The sequence below is a fragment of the Sapajus apella genome, unplaced genomic scaffold (genome assembly GCF_009761245.1).
Source record: "Sapajus apella isolate SASKATOON/1434 unplaced genomic scaffold, GSC_monkey_1.0 scaffold83, whole genome shotgun sequence".
NCBI classification, from domain to species: domain Eukaryota; kingdom Metazoa; phylum Chordata; class Mammalia; order Primates; family Cebidae; genus Sapajus; species Sapajus apella.
The window spans coordinates 4,213,160-4,230,949 of record NW_022437023.1 but is presented as its reverse complement, the minus strand read 5'-3'; the positions used below and the strand labels follow the sequence as shown (position 1 = coordinate 4,230,949).

Below are 17,790 nucleotides of genomic sequence, written 5' to 3'. Positions count from 1 at the left end.
CAGAGCTCACCCATATGGGGCACCCCTAGGGCACATGCTATTTCACACAGCTTTTTCTGGAGAAAGGAAGATGCATTTAAACATACTGGGGATAGCCTGGCCAACATGGTGAAACCCCATCTCTACTGAAAATGCAATAATTAGCCTGGCATGATGGCACACACCTGTTGTCCCAGCTACTTGGGAGGCTGAGGCAGGAGACAGAGGTTGCAGTGAGCCTAGATTGCGCCACTGAACTCCAGCCTGGACAACAAAGCAAGACCCTGTCTGGAAAACAAACAAACATACTGGGGATGGGCCTGATTCTCTGTGTGGCCCACAGAGAAAAGTAACAGGAATGGAGGTTAAAGAAGATTCCAGGTTGTCTCTCTGGAACTGCCCCTGGGATGGAAGACTGCTCTTGTGAGCAAACAGGAGCCAATTCCCACCACTCCTCCATCTAGTTCATTGCCCTTCAGGAACAAATCACCTCTCTGTTACCAAAATCTTGGCCGAGAAATAATAATCCTGTGATGAGGGGAAGTCAAGTACAGACACAGCACTCTCTCTGGACGTGGGGTTTGCACAAGGCTGCAGATGAGCCAATCCAGGGAGGGATGAAGTCTGCTCTTGTGGCCCCTGGCTGCCGGCTTTCAGCTGGTTTTAACCATGCGGGTCATTGTTATGCCTTCTGAGAAAGCTCCATCTTCCCAGCACCTAAATCTGTCACCACATTTCATGAAAATTGACTCAAGATGTAATTTTAGCCCAGAAAATCAAGCACTGTTTGTATCGAGGCCTGCCAGGGCCTTCTGCATGTCCTAGGGAAGGCAGGATGGCCAGGTGGGAAGAGTCCCTGAAATGCCCTCACTGGGAAGAGGGACATGATAGGGAACCCCTCTAGGTTCCCTATTTGAAAAGTGGGTGTGGAGATCCTGCCTGTCTCCTCCCTCACCAGGTCTTGGCTGAAGGCCTCTTGAAAAGGGATGAGAATCTCAGAATCTTTGGGTGTCCAGGAGATAACCACATACCACTGCAGCCACATGGCCCCAGCCACCACGCCACATGTCCCTGCCAAAGCGCTCAGTCTGTTTTTTGAGCAACCTTAGCCTGTTTAACATTTTACCAGCAGCTGAGACCGATGGTTCATCTCTAAATATTCTGAATGATCTTCCTCGGGGCAACTTGACACGTGAGCATGTGTTGGGCTCTGAGTCTGTTCAGGCTGCTATGACAAAAATACCATAAACTGGGTGGCTTATAACCAACAGAAATTTATTTCACACAGTTCTCGAGGTCAGGAGGTCCAACATGAAGGCACCCGCAGATTCCGTGTCTGGCGAGGGCCAGTTCCATCTTGCTGCGTCCTCACATGACGGGATGGATGAACACTCTCTAATCCCATTCATGAGAGCGCTGCCCTCCTGACCTACTCACCTCCCCAAAGCCTCACCTCTGAATACCATCACAGTGGGACAAGAATTTCAACACGAATTTCGGAGGGACACAGCGGGCACCTACTACGTGCTGGGGGATGAATGCTGGGGATGCAAAGGGGGACCAGACACTGCGTACAACCAGAGGACCTCACTTTCAGCTCAGGGAGGTGATAGCAAAAGCAGTAACAATAATAGCAAACACATGACAGTAATGTGCCAGGCACTATTGTTTTTTTTTTTTTTTGAGACGGAGTGCTCACTGGCTGAGTCTAGCCCAGGCTGGAGTGCAATGGCGCAATCTCGGCTCGCTGCAAAGTTCGCCTCCCAGGTTCAAGGGATTCTCCTGACTTAGCCTCCCAAGTTGCTGGGATTACAGGCATGCACCACTGTACCCGACTAATTTGTATTTCTAGTAGAGATAGGATTTCACCATGTTGGTCAGGCTGATCTTGAACTCCTGACCTCAAGTGATCCACCCACCTTGGCCTCCCGTAGTGCTGGGATTACAAGCGTGAGCCACGACGCCTGGCCATAGATGCTTTTCTAAGTACTTTACATGTACTAACTCAATTAATCCTCACAGCAATCCGATGAAGGAGGTATTGTTACTATTGGCTGCATTTGACAGAGGAGGAAACTGAGGCTTTTTACATCACTGTTTCCTGTCTCTTTACCAACCCGAGCAACTCCTCCAGGACACCACGTGTCTGCACCATCCCCTTCTGCAGCCCAGAGCATCACGGGCTGGCTCCCTCCGCACAGGGGCTTGCACGAGATCATCACGCTTCTCTCTGCTGGCCTCTGCATTCTGTGTGTCTGCTTCTGAGGATTACACAGCTAGCAACACTCTCTGGTATCTCATTGATCTTTTGACAGGTGTTTTGACTTAATTCATATTGAATTTGGGGACTTCTGTGTCTTTCTCCATAAGCTGCTGTCCAAAGAGCAGTGCCAAGTTCCCTACCTCGGTCTTGGCAGAGTTTTCGAACCTAAATCTGTGATTTCACATTTATCGCCATCACGCGTCATTCATTGGATTCGGGCTGTTGTTACAGTTTATGGAGATCATGTTGAATTACGATTGTACATTCAGCATATTGGTTATGCCTCCTGGTCCTGGGTCAGCTGCAGTCCTCATCCACACAGGCGACAAGCAGTTGAGTGGGATAGAGTGCTGTGTTCCTCCACCAGAGACCTTTTCCCAGATTGACCTCAGTTTTTTAATTGACCTTTGGAGTAGGCTGTTCAGCCACCTATGCTCTGTATTTTCCCATCTGGTCCCTAAAGATATCATGAATAACAGTCAAATGCATTGTCAGATAAGGCCTGAACCCGATGTCCAAAACCCTGGGTTTTCATACCAGCTCTGATATTTACTAACTGTGTGACCTAGGTAAGTTATGTATCCTCTTGAGTCTCAGCTTACTAATCTATAAAATGGGGCTAAGAGACCTTCGTGGGTGGACTAACTAAGGTAATGCTTGTGAAAATGCCCAGAAATATTAATTGCAATCTACCATTGGCCCGGGCGCTCCATCACAGTGGGAAGGGCCACCTTTGGAGATGCTGTGAACTAAGCCAATCTTGGTTGTACTGGAGCTGAGTCCTGAGTGGTGCCATGCATCATTCTGGGGGGCACGGTGTTCCAGGTAGAGGGAACAGCAAGTGCAAAGGCCCTGAGGTGGGAACAAGCTTACTGCATTTCAAGGACAAAAAGAAGGCTGGTGTAGGTTGAGTGGTGTGAACAATGAAGACAGTGGGCAATATGGTCACAGAAGTCATCGGGTTCAATCCCTTAGGGCTTCAGAGGCCATATAAAGAATTCGATACTGATCTAAGTGTGATGTGAAGCTATATGAAGGTTTAATTTTGTTTTGTTTGAGATGGAGTCTTGCTCTGTCACCCAGGCTGAAGTGCAGTGGCTTGATCTCGGCTCACTGCAACCTCTGCCTCCTAGGTTTAAGCAGTTCTCCTGCCTCAGCCTCCCAAGTAGCTGGGACTGCAGGCATGCCACCATGCCCGGCTAATTTTTGTATTTTTAGTAGAGGCAGTACTTTACCATGTTGGCCAGGCTGGTCTTGAACTCCTGACCTCAAGTGATCCTCATGCCTCGGCCTCCCAAAGTGCTGGGATTACAGGTGTAAGCCACCATGCCAGGCCTATTTGAGCCAGGGAGTGATGCAGCCTGGTTTATGTTTCAGAAAAACAGCCCTGGCCACCATGTGCAGAGTGGACTGCAGGGGAAAGGGCAGAAACAGGAAGAGAATTTGCAGCCTTGTGGAGGTTTTGGAATGAGACTGTGGTGGGCAAGGACACTGGGGATCCAGTTGGTTCAATGCCAAGACTTTAAATCTGAAATCAAATAACCCTCTGCCTGCCAGGCCTTGAGCCCAGTTTAGGATCCCTGGTGAACCAGCCTTGGTCATTCCACATAGACAGTTACCTAAAGATATAAAGGAATGAGTGGACCCTTCATATCGCTAAAGCACAAAGCGGAAAGCAGTCCTCTCTAAGAGGTAGACTGCAAGGCAAGCTTGGGGTTGGCTTTCTGGACTCTCCCTTTTTGCAGAGAAGAGTCTGCCTCTGCAAAAAGAGGTCCCTCCTGAGCCTTAGGTCACTTGGAAAGCCTTTAGTGGCCTTTGCTCTTGTCATGCAGCTGAATTTCCAGGGCTCTGACTCCCTGTGATCAGGGGTAGGCAGCTCTGGACCATAGCTTTACTTTGGGGACCAGATGGGTCTGTGGGCACCTACTCACAGTCAACCTGCTTTGGCAAGTGAGGTGCTATCGGGGATGTCCCTTTGAATCCTGACTTCTACTTTCCTTAATCTCTCTGAGCCTTAGTTTCTTTCATCAGTAAAATGGGATCCCAATGTCTGCTTAGTGGACTGTGGTAGGGACCACATGGCAGAATCACTTAGCAGTGTCTGCGTGTGCTCAGAACTTATAAATATTATTTTTATTATTACACAGTACCATCAGGCAAGCTGTGAAGAGGCTCTATCCCCTTTACTGCCCCTCCTTAAATAAAAGGGTGACTGACATGCCTGCTACCCTGTACAGTCTCCACGTCAGCAGCACCCCATTATCTCCCTTGGCCCTCACCACACCCAGATGAGGAAGCAGAGGTCAGAGGGATCCTGGCTTCACCCAGCAACTCAGCTAGAAAGTGGCGGAGCCAGGACGTGAATGTGGTTTTCTGAGTCCGGGTCCCTGGTCTTCTCCTCTTGCCTAGGCCACTGACTTTCACAGTGACCTTTTCTTGTTTGTTGTTTGTTGTTTGTTCGTTTGTTTTTGAGATGGAGTCTTTCTCTGTTGCCCAGGCTGGAGTACAGTACCACAATCTGGACTCACTGCAACCTCCACCTCCCAGGTTCAAGCAATTTTTTTACCTCAGCCTCCTGAGTAGCTGGGATTACAGGTGCACGCCACCACCCCCGGCTAATTTTTGTATTTTTAGTAGAGATGGGGTTTCACCATGCTGGCCATGATGGTCTCAAACTCCTGAGCTCAGGTGATCCGCCCACCTCAGCCTCCCAAAGTGCTGGGATTACAGACATGAGCCACCATGCCCAGCCCAAAGTGCGCCTTTCTGTCCCCAGGATTTGAGGGTGGTAGCTCAGGGACCAACTGTGAATGTGTGTGTGTAGCCCCTGCCTCCCTTTCCTCTTCAGGCAGAGGTGTTCAATGTATTACAGTTATTTCTGTATAATACATTAGACACAAGCCTGAGATTTCATTTGAAGAAAGGAGTTGGCTTTTCTAGTAAACCCTGAGTTCTAGGCCAGGTCCCTTGGTGGCTGTTGGATCTATTTGCTTTTCAGTGTTAGCGTCCAGGTGCACTTTACAGTTGTGGCTGAGCTGTTGAAAGTGTGCACTCCAAAGTCAAGTTTAAAAATGGGCCCGCCACCTGCCCAGCTGCAGAATCTTGGGTGAGCGCTTAGGCTCACAAGCCTGCTGTGAGGAGTAATGAGCTTTCAGGCAAAGTGCCTGGCCCGCAGAAAAAGCTCAATAATGGCTCTTCTTATGAGAAGCCCTAAGTGAGAAACTCATGCTTTATCTGGAGGAAGGAACCATTGGCAGTATCATCTCAGACATTGTGATGCCATTTGGCAGGAGCTGTCGATGTTTTGGGGTGAGCTGGGGGACAAGTGGTCTCAGGCCCCCTTGATGATGCTTAGGTTCCTTTAGGGTGGGGCCTGCTCAGGTCCCCCACCCTCTGCAGCCAGACACGGGGCTGGGAGGCTGGGGGTGGGGAGCAGGCGGTGGAGAGCTGGAGAGCGTTTTGCTGGCAGCTTGGCATCCAGGGCTTCTCTGTAAAGGCCATTCCCCCAGGAGCTGGGATGATGTAACAGGTTATCTGGAACAATGACTAATTAGGAACTAAGCTTTCTGGCCGGAAGTCTTTCATTATAAGTTTGGTAACGTTTCACAGCCTGCGCTGGTCTATGGGCTCCATAGGGAGGCTTCTCTGTCCAGTCCCGAGAACAGGGAGGCCTTCTGAGCCTGGGCTCCCCTAACTCAGGCCCCCATCTCCACCTCTGCCCTGCCTCACCTGAAAGACTTAACAAAACAGGCAGCCATTTGGGAGGTCACCAGGCCAAAGAAACAAAAGGTATCAAGGTCCTGACTCATTCCTGTGATTTTAGGCAAGCCCCATCTCTCTCTGGGCCTGGTTTTCCTCACCACAACAAGGAGGGGGTGGCCACAGAACCAGAGAGAACTTTCCAGACCCACGATGGTGGCGGGCCTGGTACGGCCGGATTCTCCGTGCCCCTCCGGCTCCCCAGGCCCTCCTTTCCCGTGCAGAGATATCAGGCTGCTCTTCGCAGCCACCGGGCGGCCAGCTGGCTCCTGTTCCCAGGGCCAGCCTTGGAAAGCACATTACCCCTTTCCATTTCTATCTGAGTCAGGTAGCTTTCTGGCCTCTAATTTTAATGCATGACACTGGTGAACATGAGTCATGAGGGGTCACGGCTGGGCTCTGCAGCGAGGCTTTTAGAATCCCCAATTAAGGAGCCATCAGTAAAATATGAAAAGCACATGGGGAGCTACGGCTGGGGCAGGTGAGCAGCTTGTCAGGTTGAGAGCAGCCTGTCTGCTCCAGACTCCAGTGCCCCCGCACAGCCCCTGGGGCTTCGCAACTGAGGATGGCTCCGAAGCTCCATCCATAATTTGTTAGAAGGCAAGAGCTGCGTAAATCCAGGGCCGTGAAGATTGTGCAGGCTTAGAGAGCCGCCCACTCATGCCCGAGGTAGGGGCCGTGGTAAGCGCGAGGGATGCTCTGCCTTTTTCACTCCTGGGAGCCCGGCCCTTCCTCGGCCAACACGGGTTGCCTCTGGGAGAGCTCCTCTGGCCTCCAAGAGCTCCGTGACGTCATCGGTAAAGTGGGGGTGATCATAATTTCATCTCCACGGGGTAATTGGAGGGGTTAAATGAGATCGTGGATGTGCGGAAGTGTTTTGAAGATGAGAAGCCAGGTTGCCGAGCAGAAGGAGGAGGACGATCCAGTGGGAGAAAGAAACCTGAGTAGGGGCGTCCAGAGGCTTCTGGGTGGACCAGGGCTCCACTCAGCGCTGGGCGCCCCACCTGACTGGGGTGCCCGTCAGCATCTGTTTCCTAATTCGCTGTGCAACCCTGGTCAGAACAGCCCCCCCGCCCCCCACCTTCTCTGCCTTTGTTTTCTCATTGGTTAATGGAGAAGATTTGATTCCTTCCAGCTCTAAAATCAGGTCCTTGGTCAATGTGAGTTTTTTTTGTTGTTGTTTTGCGTTTTTGTTGTGGATGCTGTTTGTTTCTGAGACAGGGTCTGGCTCCGTCGCCCAGACTGGAGTACAGTGGTGCAATCACAGCTCACTGCAGCCTCAGTCTCCTGGGCTCAGTTGACCCTTCTGCCTCAGCCTCCCAATTGCTGGGACTACAGATATGTGCTTCTATGCTTGGCTAATATTCTTGGTTTTTGTAGGGATGGGGTCTCACTATGCTGCTCAGGTTGATCTTGAACTCCTGGGTTCAAGCCATCCTCCTGCTTCCCAAAGTGCTGGCCCAACTTGTTAATCAACATTTTTAAAAGGAAATCACAGGAGAGTCGAGGACTCTCTCTCTCTCTCTCTTTCTCTCTCTCTTTTCTCTCTCTCTCTCTCTCTCTCTCTCTCTCTCTCCCCCCTTCCCTCCCTCTCTGTCCTCTCTCTGTGTGTAAGGGCTGCAGGGAAAGGGATAGAGGCTGGGCAGGGTGTTAGGTCAGGGATACGCACTTTCTGACCTAACCTACTGGTCCACCCAGACCCGCAGGAAGTGTCCACAAGGGAGCAGCACAGTGAGCCCAGTTCAGTGACTGCACTGGGGAGTAGAGAAACTACAGGAATGAAAACTGGGTCAGATGTACTCCCGGCCTCCATTCGAAGTATAAGCCTCTTACTGATTAGTAACAATATCAACTTCTCATTGATTTGAAGCCAGCCTGCCTGGGTTTGAATCCTGTTCCTGTCACCTGCTAGCTGTGTGACCTTAGGCAAGTCTCTCAATCTCTCTGAGGCTTATCTTAATTTACTTAACTGTAAAGTGGGGATAATAACAGTTCTGCCTCAGAAGGTTGTTGTGAAGCTTAAATGAATGACTAGATGGATAGTAACACTTCGTGCCTGGCACGCAGTAGGGCTCCATGAGGGTTACGATCAGTGTTGGAGACCACTCTGCAGCAAACCCTGCCTGCAGTACTTCCTGCATGTCCCTTCCATCTTCTCCCTGGGGGGAGGAATGATTTACTGTTTTAGCAACAGGGAGGAGCACCCTCTCAGGGGGTGTCTCAGGCAGATGGGCCCACCCTGGTCCTGGGCACCAGTGTCCTGCAGCCATGGGTACTTGTGGGGAGCTGACCCAGCTGCTGGGAGATGTCCTTGTGCTGTCTGTTGTGGGTGACAAGGAGGAAGAAGGGGCCCAGATTTTAGAAATCTGGAAGCAGCAGAGAGAGCACCTCTTCCTGGGCTGCCTTTCTGCACATCCTAGTCCGTGGGCAGGGCTGAGCCGGCGGACCTCTCTCCCTTACTCTTACCACGTGGCTCCCATGTCCAAGGGCTCCTCCTGCCTTCCACTTCCTTCCCTGCTGGTGGCCATGGTGAGTGTCTTCTTTAGGCCCCAGGTCTCTAAGAAAACCTTAGGTTTTCTGCTGCCTTTTTTCTAATGGAGGCCTGGGGTACTAAGGACCCTGATGTTGGGGGGAGCCTGTCGGGAGGGTAGGACCTGGATCTTGATGGGGAAGTTGGTTTGTTCAACAAAAGGCCAGCCCCACATTTGCCTCCAATCTCACCCCGCATGCAGAAGATATCTAGAGAGGAACTACGGAGAGCTGGGGCTTTCAGGAGACCCCTTTAGATGGAGGACAGAAACCCCCTCAGGTGTGGAAGGTGAGCAGGGAAGTGTGGAAGCTGAATAGGAAATGTTAGTGGCAGGATTGGGAGCGTCTTAGAGATAAAGCTGAGATTCAAGGCTTGGGAGATGAACACACTTCTGGGGTGGCTGGATCAGAGTTAGGGATGTAGAAAGAACCGGAGGGTGGGATCGCTCATGTACAGAGCACGTTTTATGTCCCAGGCTCTCTTCTAAGTATATTACGTAAATCAAATCATTTAGGCCTCCAACAACCCCATAACGTGTAGATAAATTGCCATTCCCATTTTACAGAAGAGGCAACTGAGGCACGGGGAGGTCAAGGCATTTATTTGCCCAAGATCACATAACCAGGGAGTAGCAGAGCCAAAATTTGAACCCAGAAGCCTGACCACAGACTCTGCACTATTAACTACTTCACTTTACTGCTTTATGTGGGAAACCCTAAGATCTGTCTTCCAAGCTAGTACCAGTGATTTTTTCTTTCTTTTTTTTTTTTTTTTTGAGAGAAAGTCTCGCTCTGTCGCCAGGCTGGAGTACAGTGGAACAACCTCAGCTCACTGTAATTTCTGTCTTCCAGGTTCAACAATTCTCCTGCCTCAGCCTCCCAAGTAACTGGGACTACAGACACGTGCCACCATGCCTGGCTATTTTTTTTTTTTTTTTGTATTTTTAGTAGAGATGGGGTTTCACCATGTTGGTTTTACCATCTCCTGACCTCATGATCTACCTGCCTCGGTCTCCCAAAGTGCTGGGATTACAGGCATGAGCCACCGTGCCCAGCCAAGGACCAGTGATTCTTAAAGCTTTTTGAAGACATGCTTCTCTTTGAGAAACTGTTATAAACCTTGACTGTTCTCCCCAGAAAATGCAGACATGTACAGACATTTGCATTTAATTTCAGGATGTCACAAACCCACATAAAGCCCAGGTTAAGAGCCTCAAACCCTGACTCTAATTTAGGAATTTTTCTTCCATGGCCCTCACTCTGGCACCTTTGTGGATGTGGTCAGGATGGCCACTTTCTACAATGCGGAGGAGGCTGAGGTGGGGGTGCCAAGGCCCCTGAGAGCCCCCCTGAGGCTTGTAAGTGGGAGAGCAGTGCTGAGACCCCTCATCCCAAAGAGCTGGCACAGGACATTGGTATCTTGGCTGTGTGATGAGGAGTCACGCACTTTCTTGGTGGCATGAATGTCACACAGTGGCGTCTGAGCAGAATAGGGTGGGGTCAGGGGCTGTCTTGATTTATGTTCAATTGAGTTGGAAATTGTATGTGTGTGAACATGTTTGTGAGAAATAAATTATATCAGTGAGGGTCCCAGCAGGAAAGCGAAACTCAGAGGGTTTAACTGGAGAGATTTTAATGGAGGGATTTCTCTCAAAGGTGTGGATGAGCTTGGGGAAATCCCCAAGGAATGGAGCACCACCTGGAAACTTGCAACAGCAGGGAGCTGACACCGCCGGGCTGGCCGCGGCAGTGGAGGAGGCAGTGCTGTTTTCTGAGTGGGAGATGGAGGGCCTGTTTTGTGGGGGCTGTGGTCCTGGAAGGAAACAGCCCCTCCCAGAACCACGGTGCTGAGGCTGGGTGGGAGTGGGAAGAAATCCCCCAACCTTGGTCTCTTACCAACTCCCATCTGCAGTGTCTTCCACTGGCCAAACCCCACCGGAAGCCCTGGGGTGAGGAAACGATAGTGACGCTGTTCAAAGGGGATCGATCTCCTGTACGATGCAGATTGGAGCTGGGGCGGGCAGCGGGCAGCAGCAGGAGACTCCCCAGCCTCCAAATCATCCCAGGCCCAACCGCCAACCCCACGAGCCCCCTCCAGGCAGGGAGGCCCGTGTCTTGACAGAGACTGGCTCCTCCTGGCCTCATAGTTGGATGTGGGGCAGGAAGACCTTGCTTGCCCAGCCTGGGTTCCCTCTGCTCTGGGCTTCCGTCCCTCTGAGGGCAGTTTGACGACACTGCTGTTCACCTGCCCCATACATCCCAGCTCTCCTGTGTAGCAGAGCCCCAGGGAGTCACCTAATTTAGTCCCCAAGGAGTTTCAAGTCTGCCCCCACTTAGAGGGTCTCCCTGGAACTGATGGTATGTAATTAATGCTGCTTAATTGATATTCATGGAGCTTAGTCATGGAGGTTTTAGCAGCCCTTGGGAGCATCTTTTGGGGCATGTCAGAAGCTTTTTCTACTGGGTTTTGTTGCCAGGGAGAGAGCCTTTCAGAAGGCAAATTCCTCATTTCCAGGTTTCCTTCTCATTTGTACTTTTTCTTTCCTTCTGATCAGTAGGAGGCCATCTCAGCCCCGGGGGTCAGGGAGGTCCCCTGTCACCTTCCCTGTCACTCAGCCTCCTGCCCAATTTTCGTCCCCCAGCCTCCCCAGTGTACACTTGCCCACCTTTCCTAACAATTCTCTAGGGCTCTGTGCACGCCATCCTGCATGCAGATTTCTGGGCATTCTTTAGCCTTTGTTCATCAGAATTCCCATGCTTACCAGTGTTTGGTGGTCCATGCCCCAGGCTGTGAGCAGTGTGAGGATCCCTCATTCCCAGCATCCTCAGAGGCCAAAGTGTGGACAGAGGGGCTCAGAATGGCTTGGAAGCATGGACAGGCACGCCCCGGGAGCTGGGCGAATGAACAGGGCTGGCTGCGCTCCGCATTACGGGTGGTGAGGGGTTAAGCCCGCCGCTCCTTCCCTAGGCAGGATTTGCTGCATGGCAGCTAGAGTGCATGCCTTCCTGTGGTTCCCAGTGCTCGGGTGCTAACATCTCATCTCTCCAAGTCCCTTCTGGCTTGAAAACTCTATAAGTCTATGTAGAATGAAATACAGCAGCCAAATTAATTTTTTTCCCCAACGTCTCTTCAGTTGTGTTCCTGCCATCATTAATGGGGTGTAAACTGGGCGTGACAGGACCTGGCGGCTTCTCAGACTTTAAAACCCAACTTTTAGCATTTTTCCCCCTTTGTTATTCGTTCAAGTAATGAAGGCCATAAAACATCTTCAGTAAGTCCCCAGATTGTGGATTTTGAGGTTGTTTGTGATCTGCATGCCTTAACTACCTCTGAGTCTTAGTAATCTGTCACTGTCCATGTGCCCCCTTTCCTGCTCTAGGAGATATTGGGGGTGGGCTTGGAGTTGCCCTCCGTGTCTGGTTTCCAGGGGAACTTCATTTTCTTCATAGGCAGAATAAATCTCTAGGGTATTCCCCTCTATTGAAGCTTCCAGTGCCATTTTAAAAGCAGCCTTGTCATCTCCCTTAATGGGTGTTTTCCTTGGAGCCCGTGCTGGGGGTGGGGCGGGGTGGGAAGGGAAGCTGTAGAAAGAATGCTTGCTCCTGGGCTGGGGTTTGTCTAAAATCCTGCGAGAGGGATGCTTGGAGGTTGTCAAAGGAGGAGGGCAATGTATTGAGAGGAAGGAGGGAAGTCCCTTCCTTAAGGGGGGATTTTTCTCAATCCTGAGTGTTTACCTGGAATATTTAGCAGGAAAGCCATTAAGAGACATGTTCCTTTTGTCTGAAGGCAGGAGGTATGAATTAAGAATTCGAGCAGGAGAGGAGAATGCAGGAACTCTTTCAGAATACGGGTTATGCGTTGTAAAATTGTTATTGAATTTAGGGGGTGGGATGGGAACCCAGTCTCATTCAATTTGATGTCCTCTCTGTTGCTTGACGCATACTGGGATTGGTATAAATGCCTGTGAAGTAAACTTCATCTTTATTTGATTTTCATAATGCTTGATGACTCCTCGCACTTAGATACAGTACAAATATAATGGGCTTTGGAATTAGATATTCCTGGGTTTAGGCCCCAGCTCTGCCTTGCTGTGTGATCTCGGGCGAGTTACTTAATCTCTCTGATTCTGTTTCCTCATTTGTGCAATGGGAAATAACTCACAGGATTTTTGTGAGAATTGAATGAGATAACTTAACGATCCACTTAACCTACTGAGCATTCAGTAGGGGCTCAGTAAATGTTAGTTTTCTTCCTTCGTCCTGCTGTAGTCTCATTCATTAGTGGTTCTCAACTCTATCTGCACATTACAATCACCCAGGGAACTTTCAAAAAGCACAGTTGGGCCGGGCGCGGTGGCTCAAGCCTGTAATCCCAGCACTTTGGGAGGCCGAGGCGGGTGGATCACGAGGTCAAGAGATCGAGACCATCCTGGTCAACATGGTGAAACCCCGTCTCTACTAAAAATACAAAAAATTAGCTGGGCATGGTGGCGCGTGCCTGTAGTCCCAGCTACTCAGGAGGCTGAGGCAGGAGAATTGCCTGAACCCAGGAGGCAGAGGTTGCGGTGAGCCGAGATCGCGCCATTGCACTCCAGCCTGGGTAACAAGAGCGAAACTCCGTCACAAAAAAAAAAAAAAAAAAAAAGCACAGTTGTTCAGGCCCCACCCGCTGAGATTTGGATTTAATTGGTCTGTGGTGTGGCTTGAGCATGGGTATTTTTAAAAGGCACCTGTTCAAGTGTGTATTTTTTAAAACGGTAAAATCATGACTACCATACAAGTATAAAATTGGCAAGACAAATATTAATCATCAAAGCTTGCTAATTAATGAGGAAACCAGTAAGATGTTGCAACCAGTCCAAATAATACAAACAACACACACATAGGCGATCAGGAATGCTAAAATGAATTTACACGTGGATGCAAAGTTGGTCAATATCCATACGGCACAAAATGTTTAAAACCACTCCTGGTGCATTGTGTGTGAGTTCAATAAACAGTAGCTGTGATGATCTAAGCCTGCGACTGTGTGTTAAACACGGTGTTAAGTCCTGGGCTGCAAAGATGTGGAGAGCTTGGATTCTCCTGCTGCTCAAGAAGCTCACAGGCTAGAGGGGTAGAAGGAGACTCAGTAGCTCATGCTCAGGCCTCGCAGTAAGTGCAGGAGGACTACGGGCACACACAGGAGGGGCGAGGGGTTGGAGAACAGGATGTTCAGGGAGCTGAGGCTCCAAGCCTTGGGAATGGGTGCATGTGGGGGGCCCATTCGGAGGCTGCCCTGGAAGTCAAGGTGAGAAAGTGATGAGGCTGGACCAAGGCCACAGCAGAGGAAGAGATTTAGCAGATGAGATTGATGGGAGCATGAGACTGACTCGCCAAGGGAGTGATGGACAAGAAGATGCCAAATCTAGTGCTCCTCAGATGACTCCTCTCCTGCTTAAATTCTTAATTTGAGCAGGAGAGGAGAATGCAGGAACTCTCTAGTGAGTCGGAGTCTTTCTCTGTCGCCCAGGCTGGAGTGCAGTGGTGTCATCTCAGCTTGCCGCAAACTCCACCTCCTGGGTTTAAGCAATTCTCCTGCCTTAGCCTCCTGAATATCTGGTACTGTAGGTGTGTGCCATCAAGCCCAGCTCATTTTTTGTATTTTTTTTAGTAGAGATGGGGTTTCATCGTGTTGGCCAGGCTGGTCTCAAACTCCTGACCTTGATCTGCCACCTCAGCTTCCCGTAGTGTTGGGATTACGGGCGTGAGCCACCGCGACCGGCCCCTTTGGAAGTTTTTAACTTAATCCAGGGTAGGAGGGACACTCAGGGTAAGCCCCAGGTAACCCAGGGCCCCGCTTACCACACGTATGAGGGGCCCATGTGCTGGCATTTTCCTGGACTGCAGAGCCCCATTAAGGAAGATTGACACTCTGACACTCAGGATTATTAAGAAGGATTAACAGTCCATTTGAAATATTTTGCTTTGCACCTGGCTGTCATACTAACTTTGAGTCTCCGGTAAATATTGTAAGTAACAGAGCCCCTGCCTTCATGGAGCATACAGTGTGGTGGGTTTTTTGTTCTTTTGTTTGTTTTGTTTTTAGAGACATGGTCTCTATTGCCCAGGCTGGACTGCAGTAGTGTGATCAAAGCTCACTGCAGCGTCACCCTCCTGGGCTCAATGATTCCCCCCACCTCAGCCTTCTGACCCCAGCTGCATGCTACCATGACTAGCTCATTTTTTTTTTTTTTTTGAGACAGAGTCTTGCTCTTGTCACCCAGGCTGGAGTGCCCTCCTCGGCCTCCCAAAGTGCTGAGATTACAAGCGTGAGCCACCGCGCCTGGCCATTTTTTGTTTTTTAATTGTGGAAAAAGAGCACATAGCATAAACTTTTACATCATAACTATTTATTTATGTATTTAGAGACAGAGTCTCATTCTGTCACCAGGCTGGAGTGCAGTGGCACAATCTTGGTTTACTGTCACCTCTGCCTCCCAGGTTCAAGTGATTCTCCTGCCTCAGCATCCTGAGTAGCTGGGATTACAGGCACACACCACCACGCCCAGCTCATTTTTGTATTTTTAGTAGAGACAGGGTTTCACCATGTTGGCCAGGATGGTCTCGATCTCCTGACCTCACTATCCCCCTGCCTCTGCCTCCCAAAGTGCTGGGATTACAGACATGAGCCACCGTGCCTGGCTGCATCATAACCATTTTTAAGTGTATACAGTTCAGTAGAGTTACTAATGTATTTGTATCGTTGTAAAACAGGTCTCTAGAAAATTTTCATCTTGCAAAACTGAAACCCTATACCCATTAAACAATTCCCCTAAGCCCCTCCACCCTGCCCCTGGGCACTGCCAATCTACTTTCTGCGTCAATGAATTTGTCCACTTTAGCTACCTCCTATAAGTGGACTCATACATGATCTGTCCTACTGTGACTGGCTGATTTCACTTAACATAATGTCCTCAAGGTTCATCCGTGTTGTAGCACATGACAGGATTGCCCTCCTTTTCTTCAGGCTGAATGATAGTCTATTGTAAATGCAGTGGTTTTAAACTTCACCTCTTAGCCCCTCGCCCCCTTCTGAAACAAAAATTTTGCTCAACATGTCTACTGTATGGAGCAGATATAAAGGAGAGCTGCTTTGATGGAATGGTTGGCCTGGAATCATGCCCACTCTGCCCTTCTCTGTGGCCTATGGAGCCTCCGAGGAACTTGGATTCCAGTGGACTACCACCCAGTCCGGTGCTTCTCAAAGTGGAGTCCCAAGACCCACAGCATCAGCATCACCTAAGGACTTTTAAAATGCAGAGTCACAGGCTCCACTCTAGACCTACTGAGTCAGAGCCTCTGGAGAGAGGCTCTCCACAATCTGTATTTTGCCAAGTCTTCTAGGTGATTCTGATGCCCAAAGATGGGGAGTGACTTGGCCTAAAGTCATTTGTGAAGTTGACTGAGATTCAATTATTGAGTGCCTATTATGTACAAAACTCTAGAATATCAGCTGTAAGGGAAACCAAGACAATTAAGTCTCTGAATTAGTTAGCTATTGCTGAGGAACAAATAATCCCAAGGTTTAGTGGTTTAAACAGCAGGCAGGAATCTGAGTGCAGCTTTGCTGGGTCCTCCGGCTTAGGGTCTCTCACAAGGTCAAGATGAGGGTGTTGTCTGGCTTTTCAATCATCTCAGCGTTCCACTGGGCAAGATTTGCTTGCCGACTCACCCAGTGGTCGTTGGCAGGATCTCATTCTTTTTTTTTCTTCAGCTTTGGGAAGAGGGGTTTAAACCATGGTACCCAGGCTGGAGTGCAATGGCGCGATCTCGGCTCACCGCAACCTCCGCCTCCTGGGTTCAGGCAATTCTCCTGCCTCAGCCTCCTGAGTAGCTGGGATTACAGGCACGCGCCACCATGCCCAGCTAATGTTTTTTGTATTTTTAGTAGAGTTGGGGTTTCACCATGTTGACCAGGATGGTCTCGATCTCTTGACCTCGTGATCCACCCGCCTCGGCCTCCCAAAGTGCTGGGATTACAGGCTTGAGCCGCCGCGCCCGGCCTGGCAGGATCTCATTCTTATGGATGGGTGGACGGACAGCCACTGCTCATCACGGTTGCTAGCCCTCCCTTCCTCGCCACCCTGTTCATCAGGCAGCTCACAACAGAGCAGCTGGTTTTATCAGAGTGGGCAAGCAAGACGGAGCAAGAGAGGGTGCCCAGAGAGAAGTCATGCCTGTTTATAGCATAACCTTGGAAGTGACATCCTATGACTTGTGTGATATTCTGTTCAGTACAAGAGTGTCACTAGGTCCAGCCCATGTTCAAGAGGAGGTGATTACAAAGGGCATGAATACAAAAAGGTGGGGATCTTTTAGGAGGTGGCCTCCTACAGTTCCTGCCTCTGCCCTTGTGTTTGCAATTGGAGAATTGAATAACTACACCCCTAATTGTGGAATCAGTTCTCAGAACGGTGGTCATGGAGTGGGCACAAGTTTGGTGGGGGCTCAGAGAAATAAAACTCTCTGGTTGGAGAAATCGAGAAGGCTTCCTGGAGGAGGTGGCATTTACGCTAGGCCTTAAAGGAATGAGGATATGCCACTGGCAGAGACGGGGAGGCCAGGTGAAGGAAAGGACCTGCTCAGGTCAGCTTGCATGGATATGGGGAGAAGTTGTGTGGGTTGGAGCCATCCTGAACATGGCTTCCACTGTCAGATGGAAGAACTCATACCTTAATTGGGAGGGGATGGAGGCCAGGAGTCCGGAGAGGCAGGGCTTTCATAACTGCCAGAACCAGGACTAAGGGGCCCTGAGCTCAGTGCTCTCCCCTGCCCCACCAGTCCCACCACACCAGCCCCGCCCTGAGGTTCACACTCCATCTTCTCTTGCAGTTCGGGCGCACAGAAGTCATCGACAACACGCTCAATCCCGACTTCGTGCGCAAGTTCATCGTGGATTACTTCTTTGAGGAGAAGCAGAACCTCCGTTTTGATCTGTAAGTGGAAGATGGTGCTGAAGACGCAGCCACGTGGGGAGGAAGACTGCTGGGAGGTGGGACCACAGGCCTGCGGTTGAGGGAGGTGGGAGGAGCTGAGATAGTGGCAGGAGCCCAGGGTTGGCCTGGGCCAGATGTGATAATGAGCTGAAGTCCACCTGCACCCTTACCAGGAGAGATGGAAAGGGGGAGGAAGAGAGAGAACAATGACCCTCCCCCAGTTTGTCTCAGTTAAGTTGGCCATTGGGCAAGCTGCTTGGTGCTGGGGGATGTCCAATGAAG

The 17,790-nt window shown here is 50.2% G+C and overlaps 1 protein-coding gene across 3 annotated transcripts in view; it reads left to right on the top strand.

The window, feature by feature from the left end:
- CPNE5 (copine 5) overlaps positions 1–17,790 on the top strand; it is a 102,627-nt gene that overhangs the window by 24,046 nt on the left and 60,791 nt on the right. For all 3 annotated transcript variants that reach the window (XM_032253585.1, XM_032253584.1, XM_032253583.1), the window contains exon 4: positions 17,405–17,508. In XM_032253585.1, coding sequence (XP_032109476.1) covers positions 17,405–17,508 — 104 coding nt within the window. The remainder of the gene's footprint in view (positions 1–17,404; positions 17,509–17,790) is intronic.